The sequence below is a fragment of the Ranitomeya imitator genome, chromosome 4 (assembly GCF_032444005.1).
Source record: "Ranitomeya imitator isolate aRanImi1 chromosome 4, aRanImi1.pri, whole genome shotgun sequence".
In the NCBI taxonomy this organism is placed as follows: Eukaryota; Metazoa; Chordata; class Amphibia; order Anura; family Dendrobatidae; genus Ranitomeya; species Ranitomeya imitator.
The window spans coordinates 288,494,776-288,515,149 of record NC_091285.1 but is presented as its reverse complement, the minus strand read 5'-3'; the positions used below and the strand labels follow the sequence as shown (position 1 = coordinate 288,515,149).

General features: G+C 45.2%; 1 protein-coding gene across 1 annotated transcript in view; it reads left to right on the top strand.

Annotated features, from left to right (window-relative positions):
• Positions 1-20,374, top strand: part of NELL2 (neural EGFL like 2) — a 587,110-nt gene that overhangs the window by 94,476 nt on the left and 472,260 nt on the right. Inside the window, exon 3 of the mRNA XM_069764734.1 lies at positions 11,206-11,356. Within this exon, the coding sequence (XP_069620835.1) occupies positions 11,206-11,356 (151 nt within the window). The remainder of the gene's footprint in view (positions 1-11,205; positions 11,357-20,374) is intronic.

Below are 20,374 nucleotides of genomic sequence, written 5' to 3'. Positions count from 1 at the left end.
CTGAGAGAAGAACTGGCAGTTGGGCTAAGGAGTTGAAAGTGAGAGGTCATACAGCTGAATTTCTAACAGCCCTATGACTGTTTCCAGGCCAAAATCACTGGCCTGAGGAGAAGAGGGACAGAGGAAAAAGGACATTGTGAGAACCGGGTAGCATTAATCACTACCCAGAACAGGCGCAAAGACGGACACCGGATCCGTGGCTGTATTCATTATATATAATACAGCAACCGGAAAAACGTGAGGTGATATCAGCTTCACTAGGGCCGGACGCAGCAACAGACACAGAGTTCAGCGGTACTCCCGGAGGGGGTAAGCCGATAAAAGGACTCGGGTTGCCCGTCGAACCAGGACCCGGAGGGGACAGATTGAGCCGGCAGCCAGTTCACATACAGCAGCAGGGCCACACAGAAATTGCGCACAATAAGAGGCGAAGACCCCGGCAGGGTCAAAGTAACTCAGAGTTCCCATACAGACTCCAGTGACAGGACTGGTTGTAAATCCTTTTATGTTAAAGTAAACTGGTTAAACGTGTCAGTGCCTCAGTCTTTCATTTGGGCAATAGCCATCTATCCAGGATCGGGATCGTCACCGCTGGGAGAACCCGCTGCTGATCAAGTAAGTGCCTGTCCCCTCACGATACCCCTTACACTGTGCATTGCCTGAGGCCACAGCACCGAGTCACGCCACCCGTGACATCCCCCTCAAGAGACAGACTCCATTGGTCCGGTGCTGGGTATCCCGGTCTCCTGGGCGTCACAATTGGCGTCACGAACAGGATCTAGCCAGCCCGTATACCGGGTATTGTGTGCCGTGATTGGAGCCCAAAACTGTGAAAACTGGGATGAAAAATCTTGAAAATTGACTTTATTAAAGAAAAATCCATTCCCCATTGAAAACTATTGACAGTGACTTTTCCCCATTGGTTATAATGGAGTAAAGATGGCCGCCATCCCCTGAGGTAATCACTTCATAACCGTTAGGCACGAGACTGTTAATTGAGCTACGCCATCACCTGAGCCCCAGTCTAACTGAAAAACTTCAGAATCCGCCATTACAGAGCGCGGTGGGTGGGAGCAGCAGGGGGCGTGTCATTGTGGGCGGCACCAAGCTGAGCGCTCTGACATCAGAGCAAGGGGAAAATCGATCCTGCTGCACAGCGGAACGAATCTACACTATCCCGACGGAAGCGGAGGACCGGAAGGGTCCGGATTAACTAAGGGGGCACAGTATGTCGCAGCACGGAGACGCCGCAGCACTCGGCAACGCTAATGCAGCTGAAAGACAGAGTGTCAATAGAGAGTCCGGCAGCGCAGCGGTGCAAGGAGTGGCGCCCATCATGCCGGTGCTGATGCCATATACCCCGGGTGGCCCATGGCTTCCAATGTATGAAGGTGAGCCTAATACCCTTGACGATTTCAGAGAAAAGATGCTGGCCCATTTTGACATGTTCCCTGTGGGTGAAGTTCAGTGTGTTAGTCTCCTGATGATGCAGTTAAGTGGCCATGCTAAGCGAGAAGTCACAGCATGGGCAGCTGATCTAAAAGGCACTGTTGAACGCATATTTGCTGGATTAAAAGCTACATTTGAAACCACGGCCAGCAGCAAAGCTAAAATACGATTCTTTAGTTGCAAACAAAAAGCTAATGAGGGCGTGAGAGACTTTGCCTTAAACCTGCAGGAAGCCCTTAAATCACTTACACTGGCTGAACCCATTTTTAACACCGGAGCGGATAAACTGCTACGAGATCAATTTATTGAGGGACTCTACACCCCTTCTCACCGGGGGCATGTGAGCATGCTTGTTTTTAAGAACCCTGAATTGACATTTGCCCAATTAAAGGAGAGCGCTATACGTCTCCAGCTGGCAGAGGCACCTCGGGATCAGGATCCTGCGCAACCCATGGCAGAGGCACCTCAACAACAGGGAGTGCCAGTGACATCAGCTATGTCTGGGGCCATTGCTAAGCCCCTGGGGCCCAGTACTAATGAGGCTCTTCAACAAAAGCTTGACTCTTTAGCTGATGTTGTTGCTTCAATGGCTAAAACCATGCAGGAGATGAGAGGACACAAGATGGAGTTGGCAAAATGTAGAGAGGATGTTCCATGGATGAGACCCCGGAGATACCCGACATGGAGAGGACGACCACGCGACCGCTACCAACCGGATGGACAGCCCATTTGCCGCTGTTGCCAGCAGCCGGGCCACTTTGCACGAGATTGTGATTTAAACGGGAATCCCCTGGGAATGCGGGCCGCTTCGCAGGAATGAACTTTCAAGGCCCAACACCCTGGCACGACAGGTACATCGGAGGACGACCCATTATCCCTATCGTGCTGGACGGAATTCCCCTCAACGCTTTGCTGGACACAGGTTCCCAGATTTCATCTATACCGTATATCCTTTATAAGAGGTACTGGGCTGATGCAGATATTGATAAAGGGCCCTCTGATGTTGAACTAGATATATGGGCCAGTAATGGTAAGTTGGTACCGAAACTAGGATTCAGGGAGATGACCATAAAGATTGGTAAAGTAGAACTGAAGAAACAGGGTATAATTGTTGTTGATGTTGACCGGCGGAACTGTGAACCAACTGTATTGATAGGAATGAATGTGTTAGAGAACTGCTTTTCCGAAGTCATTTCTGTCTTACAGCAAATTGCTGAAACTGCCCAATCCTGCCAGCAGAGAGTTCTCCGGAGGGAAATAAAAGTATTGATGTTAAGGCAACAGGTAGAAGTTGCAGGTGGAGAAATCGGCAGTGTGAGGGTAAGTGATCCAACGTCTATTGTAATCCCACCAAAAACAGAAATGCTGGTATGGTGTAGAGCAGCCATTGGTACTAAGGGACGAGATTATCAAGCCTTAATAGAACCAGTGTACACCGACAGCAGGCCCACTATACTCACAGCACGAGGGATAGTCGAGGTACACCGGGGACGAGTGCCGGTACGACTTTTGAACTGTGGAGAGGAAGAGGTCACTTTGCCAAGGTATGCTACAATGGCAAAGCTATATACTGTTGACAACAATGCCATCACAACCATTGAGCCCTTAGAACCAACCTGTCAGGTGGAAGGCAATGGCTCAGATGGAGAAATGGAGGATTGGTGCCAACAGCTACACGTGGGCATAAATTCAACACCTACCCATCAAAAACAAGGGGTGTATAGGCTAGTGACGGAATATGAACAAGTCTTCAGTAAACACCCATTGGACTTCGGACGGATAGAAGGGGTAGAACACACAATCCCCACAGGTGACCATCCCCCAATAAAAGAAAGATATAGACCCATACCGCCCGCTCACTATCAATGTGCAAAAGATATGCTGAGGGAAATGAAACAGGCCGGGGTAATAAGAGACAGCTGTAGCCCCTGGGCGGCCCCTCTAGTGATTGTCAAAAAAAAGGACGGAACCATGAGAATGTGCGTAGACTACCGGAAGATTAATAACATCACCCATAAAGACGCCTACCCCTTGCCTAGGATAGAAGAGTCCTTAACTGCTTTGAAATCTGCTAATTATTTTTCCACCTTAGACTTAACAAGCGGGTATTGGCAAGTCCCTGTGGCTGAGAGAGATAAGGAAAAGACGGCATTCACCACACCAATGGGTCTATGTGAATTTAATCGCATGCCGTTCGGACTCTGCAACGCATCCGGTACCTTCCAGCGGCTGATGGAATGCTGCCTCGGACACAAGAACTTCGAGACCGTCCTCCTGTACCTAGATGATGTGATCGTCTACTCAAAGACTTACGAACAACACTTAATAGACCTGGCAGAAGTGTTCGAAGCCTTATCCAGGTATGGCATGAAAGTCAAGCCATCCAAATGTCACCTTCTCAAGCCAAAGGTACAGTACCTGGGACACATCGTGAGTTCGGAGGGAGTAGCACCAGATCCCGAGAAAATAAGCGCCATAAGGGATTGGCCAAGACCTACCAGCGCAAAAGAAGTGAGACAATTCCTGGGATTGGTGGGTTACTATCGCAGATTTATAAAAGGATTTACCAAGTTGGCAGCACCCTTGCAAGACACCTTGGTAGGGCAGACGAAGAGACCTTCAAACCGAAACCCTCCTTTTCAGTGGAACGACGAAAGGGAAGACTCCTTTGAACAACTAAAGAAGGCACTAACCGGAGAAGAGGTTCTGGCATACCCAGATTACCATAAACCTTTCATCCTCTACACCGATGCCAGTAATGTGGGACTAGGAGCGGTGCTGTCACAAAAGCAAGAAGGTCGGGAGAAAGTCATCGCCTTTGCAAGTAGAAAGCTCCGGCCTACTGAAAGAAATTCAGAAAATTACAGCTCCTTCAAATTGGAACTACTGGCAGTAGTTTGGGCTGTGACGGAGCGTTTCAAACACTATCTGGCCGCTGCAGAATTTATTGTCTATACTGACAACAATCCGTTGACCCACCTGGACACAGCCAAATTAGGTGCGTTAGAACAGCGATGGATAGCCCGGTTATCTAATTACAACTTCATAATCAAGTATCGAGCAGGTCGCAAGAATGGAAATGCCGATGCCCTATCCCGGATGCCACACTTGAGAGATGTAGAAGAGGAAACGGGGGAGCTTGAAGAAATTGAACTACCAGCCTTCCATCGTCCCAAGGCAAAACATCATCAGTCAAGTACCTATCAGAAACAACAAGAGGTGAATTTTAATCCGTTAGCACACCATAGATGGGCTGACACCCAAGACAGCAATCCGGCTGTGAAGTTGGTGAAGGAACTGTTGACTGAGCAAAGTGCATATCCCTATGAGGATGCCCCAGAAGAGACGCATCAACTCTGGAAAGAGAGAGGCAAAATGTTCCTGTATCAAGGGAAGCTCTGTAGAAGATACACCAATCCGAAAACACATGAATTGGTTTGGCAGATTATTGTGCCTAAACAAGATGTGAAGATGGTCCTCGAAGCTTACCATAATGGTGCTGGTCACTTCGGTTGGAAAAAGTTAGAAGTACTTCTAAGAGAAAGATTTTATTGGGTCGGGATGAGAAAATCAATCGAACAGTGGTGCAGAAATTGTGGCCCGTGTAACCTCAGAAGAAACGATCAAAAGAACCAAAGAGCACCACTGCAGCCCATAATCACCAAACAACCACTTGAACTTGTAGCCATGGACCACGTGAAGTTGACACCAAGCCGGTCCGGCTATGTCTATGCCTTGACCATCGTGGACCATTATTCACGTTTCTTGGTAGTAGTACCCGTAAAAGATCTGACAGCAAAAACAGCAGCCAAAGCGTTCCAAACGTACTTTTGTAGACCCCATGGATATCCGGAACAGGTTCTCACCGACCAAGGTACAGCCTTTGAATCAGAGATCTTCAGAGAATTCTGTAATATGTATGGTTGCAAAAAGATCCGGACGACGGCCTATCATCCACAAACAAACGGCTTATGCGAGAAGATGAACCATATTGTAATAGACCTACTAAAGACTTTACCTGAGACAGAAAGGAATCAATGGCCAGAGAAATTGCCTGACTTGGTGGATCTGTATAATCATGTCCCGGTGAGCTCCACCAACTGCACCCCAGCTTACCTTATGCGTGCAAGACCCGGCCAATTACCAATCGATCTAGAAATGGGAATTCTGAAACCAGACGCAGAAGTTCAAGACTCCAATTGGGATATCATACGGCAAAAGCAGTATCGCCAAGTGCAAGAGAGTGTGGAAAGAAGCCTTCAGCAAACTAGAGAAAGACAAGAGCGAACTTTCAACCAGAATGCTCTAGCGACCCCATTAAGACCGGGTGACCAAGTGCTCAAGAGAAATCGTCGAACCAATAAACTGGACAATCAGTGGGAAGCCGTACCCTACACAGTTTTACCAACAAGAGTGGATAATCCTAAAATGTGTCTCATTAGCAAAAACGGAGGCTTAACATCTGTACTAGTGTCAAGAGACAATCTTAAATTATGTCCGGAAGCATTGAAAGAGCCAGACGTTGTCCAGCCAGAACCAGAAGTTATTCAACCCATACAGGTTCAACCAGTAAAGGAAAAAGAAGAGGAAGTGTATCACATCTGTATAGGAGACTTTCCCAAAACCCTACTAACATACCATGGTGCAGTAGTGGTTCCCATGGTGGCCTTTTACCCAACACCGAACCCAATACCAGAAGTCCCAAGACAGGAAGAGGCTGACCCCGTACTACAGGAGGTTCCAGGCCAGGAAGAACAGATTCCTGGTCAGAGTAATCCCATTCACGGTGGACTTGCCAACTCCATAGTCGTGGAATTATCTTTAGCAGAGCGGGGAGATACTACGTCCGCAGTAGACAGTAGTACACCACATGAAGAGACACCGCTATTACGTAGATCACAGCGTAGTACCCAGGGTCAATTACCGGCCAGGTATGCAGATTACCAACTATAAAGCTCATAATGTGAATTGTATATATGTTATGCCGTATATAGTTAAACAGAAAATGTAGTATAGTCATTGCTATCAGTCTGCAACGTTTAAGCCCAGTGCCTACAGAGACTTGTCTGTATGAACTTATTGCATATTCTTGAACTTTTTATCAGCCCGGAGGCACTAAATCAAAGCTCCGGAAAGACTGCTTTTTGAACTTTGCTTTTTGCTCTTTTTGAACTTTCTTTAGACTTTATATTGATAACTCCGTTGGAAAAATGGAACTAAATTCCTGGACACTAAGTACAGTGCCGTTCCTAATACCTTCAAGGATAGAACTGTATTAATGGACGCTATTTGAAGTGACTTTTTACAGAACTCTATTTTTGTTTCCTTGAGTGGTTTTTGTAACTTTTCATTTTTAAGACTCTGTACATATTGTTATTTCAAAATGTTATTGTCCCACAGTCCCGGAGTACTGTTCTTAACTAAGGGGGAATGTGGCACCCCTAGGGGTATTTGCCACAAAAATAGTTACTGACAGTAAGTACAAATACTAAAATAGCAAGACTGCACTACCACCTCCGGCCAGAAGGGGGAGCTCCAGAGACTCCCCTTGATCCATTCTGGTCTGAGAGAAGAAATGGCAGTTGGGCCAAGGAGCTGATAGTGAGAGGTCATACAGTTGAATCTCTAACAGCCCTGTGACTGTTACCAGGCCTAAATCACCGGCCTGAGGAGAAGAGGGATAGAGAAAAAGGACATTGTGAGAACCGGGTAGCATTAATCACTACCCAGAACAAGCGCAAAGACGGATACCGGATCCGTGGCTGTATTCATTATATATAATACAGCAACCGGAAAAACGTGAGGCGATATCAGCTTCACTAGGGTCGGATGCAGCAACAGACACAGAGTTCAGCGGTACTCCCAGAGGGGGTAAACCGATAAAAGGACTCGGGTTGCCCATCGAACCAGGACCCGGAGGGGACAGATTGGGCCGGCAGCCAGTTCACATACAGCAGCAGGGCCACACAGAAATTGGGCACAATAAGAGGCGAAGACCCCGGCAGGGTCAAAGTAACTCAGAGTTCCCATACAGACTCCAGTGACAGGACTGGTTGTAAATCCCTTTATGTTAAAGTAAACTGGTTAAACGTTTCAGTGCCTCAGTCTTTCATTTGGACAATAGCCATCTATCCAGGATCGAGATCGTCACCGCTGGGAGAACCTGCTGCTGATCAAGTAAGTGCCTGTCCCCTCATGATACCCCTTACACTGTGCATTGCCTGAGGCCACAGCACCGGGTCAAGCCACCCGTGACATCCCCCTCAAGAGACAGACTCCATTGGTCCGGTGCTGGGTATCCCGGTCTCCTGGGCGTCACAATTATGTACATTTTTCTGTATCGCTTTAGGAACATGATATTTGAAGAATGATCAGAGTTTCTGACTTTGAGGTGCAATTCTTAATAATAAAACGATATGCACATAGCAAAATAACAGGGTCTGACTAACAGTGGTTTATACACCTAGACATTAACGGTCATGGGCACATTACCAAACTACCATAGCTAGCATACAATTGAGCAGCATTTGGCTCAAGTTTCTTTTGGGTTTGCAGACCTGTCAGATATTAAAGTTTAAGACTCTAAGGCCACATTCACACGTTCCTTTTTATCCTGCGGGTTCTCCCGCAGGGATTTGATAAATCTGCAGGGCAAACCTGCTGCGGTTGTCCCTGCAGATTTATCGCGGTTTGTCCTGCGGGTTCCGCTGCGGGTTCCACTGCGGGATTTACCCCTACTATTGATGCTGCATATGCAGCAATATGCAGCATCAATAGTAGTGTTAAAAATAATAAAATCATGGTATACTCACCCTCTGACGTCCCGATCTCCTCGGCGATGCAGGCGGTGGTCCGGTTCCAAAGATGCTGTGCGACCAGGACCTTCGGTGACGTCACGGTCATGTGACCGCGACGTCACCGAAGGTCCTGGTCGCATAGCAAACCTGAGACCGGACGGCCGCGTGCAGCGCTGAGACTTCAGAGGTGAGTATATCAGTATTTTTTATTTTAAATTCTTTTTTTTTAATACAAATATGGTTCCCGGGGCCTGGAGGAGAGTCTCCTCTCCTCCACCCCGGGTAAACCTGCACATTATCCGCATTACTTCCCGCATGGTGGGCACAGCCCCATGCGGGAAGTAAGCGGATTAATGCATTTCTATGTGTGCAGAATCGCTGCGATTCTGCACAAAGAAGTGACATGGTCCTTCTTTTTTTCCGCAGCAATTCTGCGCGGTTTTTTTCGGGTTTTTCCGCATCATGTGCACTGCGGTTTCTGTTTTCCATAGGGTAACATTGTACTGTACCCTGCATGGAAAACAGCTGCGGACCCGCAGCGGCAAAATCGCCGCGGTTCCGCAGTAAAAACCGCATAGTGTGAACATGGCCTAAAGCTATATTCACACCTTGCTTTTTTGCTGCTTTTTTTTCTGCAGCCAAAACCTGATCTCTTGGCAGTTAAAAAGCTAACAGCGTTCGCGGTCCGTTGCTCAAATGACGGCACATCGCTAGCGCACGCCCAATGTGGGCGTGCGCTAGCGATGCGTTCTCCATAGACAGTAATGGCGACGTTAACGGACTACGTTACACCGCGTTATGCCGCGGTGTAACGTAGTCCGTTAAACGTACCGCCATAACGCAGTGTGACCCTAGCCTTACAAGCATGAACAAAACAAGGTATTAGGCCACCAATGCAAGACATATGTAGGACATTGTTTACTTTCACACTTTCAGTCATTGAATTCGTCAGACTTTGCTTACTTTGACCCATATGACTAATTTAATTAAAGTGTACTAAGACCAACATCCATGCTCATGTGAGGACACCAAGACATTTTCGTTTAAACTTGGGAAAATCACAAAAATAAATGGCTTTCACATCCTGCTGTACCTGCTTTTTCACTAAAAAGGCTGGAACAACTGATCGCAATGTTTTTGCTGCATTTTTGCTGCTTTTTTGCACTTAGTCATTGCTTTCTATGGGTGCAAAAATGCTGCAGAAACATTAAAAGAATTGACATGCTGCAGTTTCCAAAAACCACACAGTTTTACAATTCAGTCAGGAAAAAAACAAACAAGCATGTTCATGGGATTTTTGAAATCTCATAGCTTTTGCTGGTACTATAAAAAGCAGCTTTTCATTTATATAAAAAGCAACAAAACACACAGCAAAAATGCAATGTGTAACTCATTTAGATGTCTGTTTTATTCACATGTGAGAAAAAGGGATGATTATTGTGATCAGACTTTGATCAGACTCTGAGAGAGTTTGATTGGCGTTTGGTTTGAATATCATCAATTATTCTCATAAGTAGACAAAAGAAAAGTTCACATTTTTTCTCAGACCCATAGACTTGCATTGCCGATTTTTAGCCGTAACTTGGATCCAAATGGGACATGATTTTCTGAAGACTACTCACTCTGCCAAAAATCAATGCCCTATAAGACCATTCACAGGTACGAGTGCTATCTTTAAAAAATACACGTATGCAAAAAATGGATGTCTGAAAGAGGCCTAATACACATTAAAGGGAACCTGTCACCTGAATTTGGCGGGACTGGTTTTGGGTCATATGGGCGGAGTTTTCGGGTGTTTGATTCACCCTTTCCTTACCCGCTGGCTGCATGCTGACTGCAATATTGGATTGAAGTTCATTCTCTGTCCTCCATAGTACACGCCTGCACAAGGCAAGATTGCTTTGCGCAGGCGTGTACTATGGAGGACAGAGAATGAACTTCAATCCAATATTGCAGCCAGCATGCAGCCAGCGGGTAAGGAAAGGGTGAATCAAACACCCAAAAACTCCGCCCATATGACCCAAAACCAGTCCCGCCAAATTCAGGTGACAGAGTCCCTTTAAATGAAAGTCAGTAAACCCCGCTGATTCTGATGAGATCGGCCAGCCATCAAACATGTTTTGGCACCTGGCGAGCCTCTCTTAACGAATAATGTCAGGAGAGTGAAGCATTGGAAGCTTGAATTCAAATACCCAATCCATCTGTTCTCCAGCTCGTTAATTCGCTTTCAGAGATGTTTGCAAGTGGCTTACCCTCTTCGCTTACAGAGCACATGGAAAATTGGCCAAATAGAGCATTCATGTGTATGGGTGGAGAGAAACATTTGTCAGTAGCACACATTTTTGGCCAAAGCCTAGCACCCTTAGAGTTTGTTCCTCTCAAGACTAAATGGACATTATCCAAGGTCAATAATGTTCATCAATGATCATACAACAGTGTAAATGACTTTTATATTATTTTGATATTTGTTTATTTTTTTAACAATATAAGTTTAATTCTGTATTATATATACAGTATGTCTAGTCTTTCCAATAACTGTTCTCTTTTTCCCTTTTAATATTTCCTTTATACAACAATTTTTAATGTGGTTGTGAACTAAGTACGGTAATCTGGAAGTATTAGTATACATTGGTAAAGTCAAACTCTAATGTAAAAGATATCTGCAAAAACAGTCTTGTGAATTGTGTGTGAGCCTTGATGTTGCCCTAGCTAGAACTTGTGAATCATTTATTAAATATATGTATGATGACTAAAAGCAGGTCATCAATATTTTAATTAAATCTGTAAATTTTAACACTGAGGGCGATTAACATTTTGTCTGTGTTGTATCAATACAACCATGGTCAATGAGAATTTCATGGATTAAATACCTTACAGGACTGTAAACTCGTAGATTATTGATTTTGTTAGATTGTAAGAAACATCAAAATGAAAACCATCTGTTTCTTCTCTTCTCCAGATTCTTCAAGAAATTTAAAAGCTTCTTCCGCTTCATCAGAACAACTTTTTCAGAAACTGAGGAATAAACATGAATTCACTGTGTTGGTGACTTTGAAGCAGACTGTTCTAAATTCAGGTGTTATTCTTTCTATCCATCAATCTGATCACAGGTAATCATTTTATGGACAGTTTTGTTGTAGATTTTAATGTTTGTCTTTAAATTCCCAATTGCAGATCAGCAGAATAGATACACAATTTTTATGATTTTAAGAATGCACATAGTCATACAGACTTAGTATAGCTGAGTTTGTTTGTATTATGAAATTGAATACATAATCTGGCTCTTCAAATTCTAGCACATTTACTTGCAGAGAACCTTTCAGAATTATGTTGTATCTGGCAGGTATAGCAAGCACCCGGAGAACAACATCACCTATTTAGTATTTGGCATAACCGGATAAATAAGTGTCTCCAAAGAATTGGAGCGGCTTACACAGGAAGACAGCTAGGATGTCATAAGCATCACTGACACTTGGGGGATGACACACATGATTGTTGCATTGTATGTTAGGAAAGCATTTATCTCCACAGAGATCCAGGCTTCAGAGAATGGTGACTCTGTAGAAACTGTTTGGGTAAGATTATGAGTCACCTCCGAGGAAGTGGGTTACTCGGTACCAGGTCTGGTCACAAGGGGGAATGTCACGGTGGCTGCGACCCGGTCCGTGGCCCTGGGCTTCAACATTAAAGGGGGTAAATGTTCAAAGTTTGTCGTGACACCACCTGTGGAGTTCGTCAGTAGTTAGACTGATGCTACATTTAAGGGGTCCCTTGGGGGATGTTGTGGCAGCATGGGTGTTACACTTCCCACAGGTGAAGCGGGGTCCCCAGGACGTAGATAGTATATGCCAATGAATAAAGATAAGACACAGGTTGTAAGTCTTTGCCTGGTTTACTTGTGGGTGACAGGCCACAGTCCAGGGTACCAGGCACGGATGATGGTGGTCCAGCCAACTCAGAGGCAAATGAGAGTTCTCCTGTACCAGTAGAGGTCCCTGAGCCTTTCTAGCTAGCGCCTTTCAAGATGAGGTCCCTGCTGCCTGAAGCTTCCTACAGGGTCCTCCAGTTTCCCCCTGTCCTGGGACAGGTACCTGCACGATGGGCAGCTTGAGCCTTTTTACAGGGACTCCAACATAACCCCGGGCTCCTCAGGTGCTGCTGCGTCTCAGGTGTGGTGCGGGCAGCTAATTTGTAGTGTTGTGCCCTCCTGTTCTGCTCTGTGTAATAGAGTTCCACAAAAGCCTCTGGCTCTCGGTTCCCGGATTCTGTGCTTCAGCTCCGAGAGTACCCTGCCACAGTTCCCCTCTGTGCTCTTTCTCTCTCCTATGCTTCTTTCCCTTCCGGCTGCTCCACATGCAACCCAACAGGTTACTCTTTCCCAGAGGCTGCAGCTCCCTCGTGGCTGCCAGGCCTCTCACGTCTGCTCCAGACATCTTTCTACTTCTGTGTCTCTCCCAGACTAAACTAGCTCCTTGTCCAGGTCAGGACACATAAAGCCTAGGGAAGCTCCCCTGAATCCGGGTCTTGAGCTCCCCCCCCTGGCCTGGATTCAGAATGTGTTGCATGTGTGTGCCTTAGCTCGTGAAAAGAACTCCCTTGCCTCTGAGCATGACATCACCTTCCCCGAAGGAAAAGCAACATCACTGTAGCAACCGGTAACCTGGGGTGCTGCACTCCCCCCCCCTTCCATTAACACCAGTACTCCCAGACTGGCAAAAGAAAACATAATCATTACAGGTAAAAACTATTTTGAGACATGCATGTCAACAGGTGACATGATGTATACAGTTCTGCTCACGCTACTAGCGTGCGGCGTTATCTAAGAAAAGGGCACCGGAACAGGTGCCAGACTATTTAAAAACAGTTTCCAGTGAAACATCTTGTCCACATAAACTGTAAAAAAAGAAGAGAATCAAAACAACATATATACATCAGTTACTTCATGCAGGTGAATGTTCTTTACATTTGCTTTTTCCAGGGCAGGTCCTGGTATTCACAGCTTCCTGACTGGGGAAGTCCATATGTAGGGGTCACAACTGGTGACAGTGTTGAAAACAGTTCAGCATTTGGAGTTTGTGTAGCCTGGGTATGCATTTCAGTTCCACTTTCAGTGGCTACATGGGTGTGGTTAGGATGTCCATGGCACCATTTCACATCGAGGGCGTAGTATCCCCTTTCTCCGTGGTGTTGGGTATAAGTGACTCTGTCACCAGGGTATAAATCGCGGTCAGGGTGTCCCCTTAACAGGTGTGACTCCGCATCCCTGCGGTTGACAAAGAGTTATCTTTGTCCAATTTGTTCTCTTATGAATGCCCAACCTCTGTCCAAGTTAAAGGATACTACAGTTCCAGTTCTAGTGGGCCCTCTTCTGGCAGGTTTAATTAAACGGGGTTGAGCTTTAGCTATTAAGTTCTTTTGCTCCATGGCCTTCCATTTATTTTGGCGTTGTCTCTGTTCCGCTGCTAATTCACAAATCTGTTTACAAAAGTCTTCTGAGTCAGTCAATTGTACATTATTAGCTGCTGATAGGGCCTCCAATGGGAATCCCATAAGATCTGTGCTGGGGTGTTTCCAGTGTAATGTCTCTTTAGGTCTACATGCCTTCAGGGGTGATGCTACTGGGATCATGGGCTCAGTCAATGTGTAACATGCATCAGTTATGCAGTCCCAAGTCATGGCAGTAGTTACTTGTTTGAGCACTAATGTTGTCGGGGGTGCTAGTGGTCCCACTAAGGTGTCTTCGGCTACTTGGACAGTGAACATACCTGTCTCACCGATGTCAGTGTCTTGTTCTGCCTCTGCTGGGGTCTGGTTGCCACTGTGCTTGGTCCGCGGGCTGCAGGGCCTGGTGCTGCGGTGTTGTCGTCTCCGTGTTCGGCATCTCGCTTGTCGGCGTCTTGCTTTCTGGCTGGATCTCACGTTCTGGCTCCGTCGGGGCGGCAGTCGTGAAGTCCAGGTTCTCCGTTGGTGGTGCAGGCTTGTGTTCCGGCAGGGTCTTATTTTCTGGCTCTGTCGGGGTTGTAGGAGCGGGCTCCGGATCTCCTGTCAGCGTCGTCGTCTCCTCCATCAGTGCATTGCCCTCCGGTTCCATCGAAGTCGATGTTGCAGGCTCCTCTGGGGCTGGGGATGCAGCTGGTAAGTGTTGGTGTGGCGGCTGGGTGGTCTTCATTCTCCAGACCAGAGAATCACTCCAGGCGGCCACCACTGTCATTTGGGTCTTAATCAGTTGCTGGGCCAGATCCTCCATCTCTGCGGTGAGGAGCTTTGGGTCCAGAGTAGATTGCAGGTCAGAGGTTTCATGTTGCTGCCGACCGGGAACATCTTTTGGGGTTTCTCTTAGTTCTGGCAGCGCTTCTTCGCTGTTTACCAGGGTCTTGACCAGGTTGCGTGCAGTCATCCTGCTGCCATGCTCTTCCACAATCTTCTTTTTCTTTCTGTGCCTCACGCACTTTTCCGCCAGCTCCCTCCGGGGCTGACCCTTCCTGGTGACGGACATCTTTGTTTTGCATTACAGTCTCTGTAGGGAGTGGATCCAGCTTTTGTGCTGATGCTTGAATTCCACCCATAGCAACACATCTCTTCCTGTTCTCTATCCACCTTGTGGTACAGCAATGGTGGCCATATTTCAATCTCACATAGTATAACACAGTCCATTGTAATCCATGGTGCACAGTACCCGGCGACGCCAGGGCACAAAATCCTGTTTGTGATGCCAAAATTGAGTTGCTCCCAGGGCAGTGGAGTACTAGGTGCCAGGTCCGATCACAAGGGGGAATGTCACGGTGGCTGCGACCCGGTCCGTGGCCCTGGGCCTCAACGTTAAAGGGGGTAAATGTTCAAAGCTTGTCATAATGCCACCTGTGGAGTTCGGTCAGTAGTTGGACTGACGCTGCATTAAAGGGGTCCCCTGGGGGATGTTGTGGCAGCATGCATGTTACACTTCCCACAGGTGAAGCGGGTTCCACAGGGGTCCTTTAGTGTAGGGTGTAGCTTGTATGTGCCGATGAATAAAGATAAGACACAGGTTGTAAGTCTTTGCCTGGTTTACTTGTGGGTGACAGGCCACAGTCCAGGGTACCAGGCACAGATGATGGTGATCCGGCCGGCTCAGAGGCAAATAAGAGTTCTCCTGTACCAGTAGAAGTCCATGAGCCTTTCAAGCTAGCGCCTTTCAAGATGAGGTCCCTGCTGCCTGACGCTTCCTATAGGGTCCGTCAGTTTCCCCCTGTCCTGGAACAGGTACCTGCATGACGGGCAGCTTGAGCCTTTTTACAGGGACTCTAACATGCCCCGGGCTCCTCAGGTGCTGCTGCGTCTCAGGCGTGGTGCGGGCACGTAACGTGTAGTGTCATGCCCTCCAGTTCTGCTCTGTGTCCTAGAGTCCCACAAAAGCCTCGGGCTCCCGGTTCCCAGATTCTGCGCTTCAGCTCCGAGAGTGCCCTGCCGCAGTTCCCCTCTGAGTGCTGTCTCTCTCCTATGCTCCTTCACTTCTGGCTGCTCCACATGGAACCCAACAGGTTACTCCTTCCCTGAGGCTGCAGCTCCCTTGTGGCTGCCAGGCCTCTCACATCTGCTCCAGACGTCCTTCTACTTCTGTGTCTCTCCCAGACTAAACTAGCTCCTCCTCCAGGTCAGGATACATTAAGCCTAGGGAAGCTCCCCTGAATCCGGGTCTTGAGCTCCCCCTCCTGGCATGGGTTCAGAATGTGTTGCATGTGTGTGCCTTACCTGTTGAAGAGAATTCCCTTGCCTCTGAGCATGACATCACCTTCCCCGAAGGAAAAGCAACATCACTCCAGCAACCGGTAACCTGGGGTACTGCAAATACAAGGAGAGAAGAACAGACATGACACTATTGTAGGTGTTTACTGTAGGCCGCATGGACAGACTGGAGATATGGATGAACTATTTTTACATCAGATATCTTTGTTCTCAAAAAAGTACAACATATTGATCGTGGCAGATTTTAACTATCCAGATATTTGTTGGCAATCTCTCTCATGCAAAAGTAATGGATCCAGAAAATTCTTATCTTCTCTCGCTGACAGCTTTATCTTTAAAAAGGTAGAAAAGAGAGCAAGAGGATCTGCCATAATGGACCTAATTCTTACCAACAGGAAATAAATGGTTGAGGAAGTAAATGTGGCTGAGATATTTAAGAGGTAGTGATCATGCTATCCTCGAATTTTGGATTAGAAGAGGAGGAAGACCTACGACAACTCAGGTTTTAAGGTTGGACTTCAAAAAGGCAGACTTTAATTAACTCAGAAAGAAGGTAAGAGAGGTCCAATGGCTGTATGTTCTATTGGACAGGAATGTCCAAGAAGGATGAGAAATTTTGCTAAAAGAAATTCTCACTGCGCAGTAACAATCAGTAATAATCCCGATGAGAAGGAAGAATTGGAAGCATTTAAAGAGACCAGGATGGATGAACCTACAACTGAATGGCGCCCCAGCTGCATGTGTCGTGGTTGAGTGGCAGTCACGACATATTCATGGAGAGCCCAACAAATAGGCTCTCCATGCATGTGTCGTGACTGTGACGCTATAGCTTGCTGAATAAGAGGGAACCCGAGCAAATTCTCTGATCTCTATTCTTAACTGGCTCAGTGATCGTAATAATAGAGTGGTAATAAACATCCAATTGGAAGACTGTTCTCTGTCCTGGCCTTAGCATTGAACAACATTTTTATAAATGATCTGGATAAGGGCGCTGAATATAAACTAATCAAATTTGCAGATGATGCAAAACTAGGAGGGATAGCTAACACTAGAAAAGAGAGAGAATTCCGAAGATCAAGATAAGATAAGAGGGAGAAATGCAGATTCTACATCTGGGCACTAAAAATGAAAATTACATCTACAGAATGGGAGGAATAGAACTAAGCAACAGACAGCACGTGTGAAAAAGACTTGGGTATATGAACAGATCACATACTGCACATGAGTCAACAGTGTGATGCAGCAGCAAAAAAGGCAAGCACAGTTTTCAGATGTATTATGAGAAGCATAGAGTCTAGATCACATGAAGTAATTATCCTCTCTACTCCTCTTTGGTCAGACCTCATCTAGAATACTGTGTCCAGTTTGGGGCACCACATTTTAACCCCTTACTGACATTGAGTGTAATAGTATGCCAATATCTGACTCCCGCCCTTGATGTTGGCTCCGGCGGTGAGCCCACATCAATCCGGGGACATGTCAGCGGTTTTGAACAGCTGACATGTGCCCACAATAGCCGCTGGTGGATCGCGATTCCACCCGCGGCTATTAACCAGTTAAATGACACTGTCAAACTCTGACCGCGGCATTTAAATCACGTTTCTGGCAATCACGTCGGTCACCGGTGTTTTGGTATAACAACCTGAGGTCTCCTGGAGACCGCTATGGTTGTCAGTGCCGGCTTGCTGTGAGCGCCACCCAGTGGTCGACGCTCATAGTAAGTGATTAAATCTGCTATATCTGCCGATCGGGTTGTGGCAGCTTCTAGTCTCCTATGGAGACTACTGACGCATGCCAGAAGTAAACATAAAAATGTAAAAAAATGTAAAAAATATTTTTTAAAAAAAATGAAAGTTCAAATCACCCCATTTTCACCCCATTCAAAATAAAACAATAAAAAGAAAATCAAACATACACATATTTGGTATAGCTGAGTTCAAAATCGCCCGATCTATCAATGAAAAAAAGGATTAACCTGATCGGTAAACGGCATAGTGAGAAAAAAAGTCAAATGCATTAAAATGAAATAATAGGTGATCAAAAGGTCGTATCTGCACCAAAATGGTATCATTAAAAACAACATCTCAGCACGCAAAAAATAAACCCTGAGCCAACCCGAGATCACAAAAATGGAGACGCTATGGGTATCGGAAAATTGCACAATTTTTTTTAACAAAGTTTGGAATTTTTTTTCACCACTAAGATAAAAAAGAACCTAGACATGTTTGGTGTATATGAACTCGTAATGACCTGGAGAATCATAATAGCAGGTCAGTTTTAGCATTTAGTGAAAGATTACCTTGGAGGTCCTCTCCAACTCTAAGATTCTATGATTAGTGTTGAGTGATAGCTTCCGATATTTGAAAGTATCGGTATCGGATGGGATCGGCCGATTTCCCAAAAATATCGAATATCGCCGATACTGATACCCGATACCAATGAAAGTCAATGGGTCACAAATATCGGAAGTGATCCTGGATGGTTCCCAGGGTCTGAAGGAGAGTAGACTCTCCTTCAGACCCTGGGATCCATATTCATGTAAAATATAAAGAATTAAAATTAAAAATATGGATATACTCACCCCTCCGACGAACCCTGGCTGTCACCGCTGCAAGCGTCTGCCTCCATTCCTAAGAATACTGAGTGAAGTACCTTCGATGACTTACTTTGAAATTAGTTTCAAAGTAAATTTTTTTTGAAAAAAGTAAAATGTGCATTTTTTCCTTCAACATTGCTTTAGATCTCGTGAAGCACCTGAAGGGTTAATAAACTTCTTGAATGTAGTTTTGTGCACCATGAGGGGTGCAGTTTTTAGAATAGTGTCACTTTTGGGTATTTTCTGTTAAATTGACCCCCCAAAGTCACTTCAAATGTGAGGTGGTTCCTAAAAAAAATGGTTTTGTAAATTTTGTTGGAAAAATGAGAAATCGCTGGTCAACTTTTAACTCCTAAAAAAAAAAATTTGTTTCCAAAATTGTGCTGATGTAAAGTAGACATGTGGGAAATGTTATTTATTAAGTATTTTGTGTGACATAGCTGATTTAAGGGCATAAAATTTCAAAGTTTGAAAATTGCAAAATTTTCACAATTTTCGCCATATTTCCGTTTTTTTCATAAATAAACGCAAGTCATATCGAAGAAATTTTACCACTAACATGCAGTACAATATTCTCAGAATCAGTGGGATCTGTTGAAGCATTTCAGAGTTATAACCACATAAAGTACCAGTGGTCAGAATTGTACAAATTGGCTTGGTCATTAAGTACCAAATTGGCTCTGTCACTAAGAAGTTAAGGCCCACCAGCAGATCATGTTTTTCGAATTTCCTTAGTATTGTACAGGTGATGGTATAACTGGAGTTTAGAAGCAGCTAACAAAGTTTCCTTATTTTAGTAGTTCAATATTAGACACATATAAACCACTCTTGGTTACCACTTGTTACCATCCATAGCTAGGAAGCTTGAGGTCACATAGACATTAATACGGCTATATTTGTATTAAAGAGGTCAAAACAGGTTCAATGCACTTCTTTCAGAACTCAAGAATATTATACACATATCTCAGTGAAGTAATACAATTTTCAGTATTACGATTCAAGGAAAATGTATTTGTCTTGAATCAAATTTTGTGGGAAAATTGGGTGAAGCTTACAAATTTGAATTTCAAACAATCATACCCTAGTAATAATAGATGAACAGCTCATTTTCTAGAAGGTTGCATTCTGAAGACTGCTTTGCTGCATATGTGCATATTGCCGAGCACAAAGTTATGTGATATATCAATGAAATGACATTTTTTTGGACTCAGCAATGTCCCCTGTATGTCTCTTTATGCATTTGGCTATTGTGTTCTTCTTGCAAGCTTTGGTATTTCCCCCAGCGCTGCTCACAGAACCTGGCAATAAAATAAAATGTTGATTGATTGAAAGGTTGGTGCACTTGGGAATGGTGCTATATAATATGCAGATTCAGAATGCTATAAAGAAGGTTTATGTGCTCCTTCATGAGCAGAGGAAATTGGTTCCACAGGTGACCTTTTATCATTGTCTTTGCATTTATGCCTAGAATTTTTAACATCCATTTATTGATGGCTGTGTATTGCGAGAAGTGGTAGCCTGAGAAGTTCCAACTGCAAACGTGCATCATCTGTTCAATAGATTGTGGGACTTCATCATATGGCCACTAGTTATCAATTTAAAAAGTCAGAACAACAGTAGGTCAATACATATTGGAAGTGCCAGCAGCCTCATAGAGACCTTTAGAAAGAAAAGAAACACTCGTACATACAACAAACAAACTTCCTGCAGATGTTGTCTTTTTTTGGGGGATCATTCTAACCCAGGATCAAAGTGGTGATCACTGAGAAACTGTGCTTCCCCATGTTTTAAAGCCTCCATACACATTAAA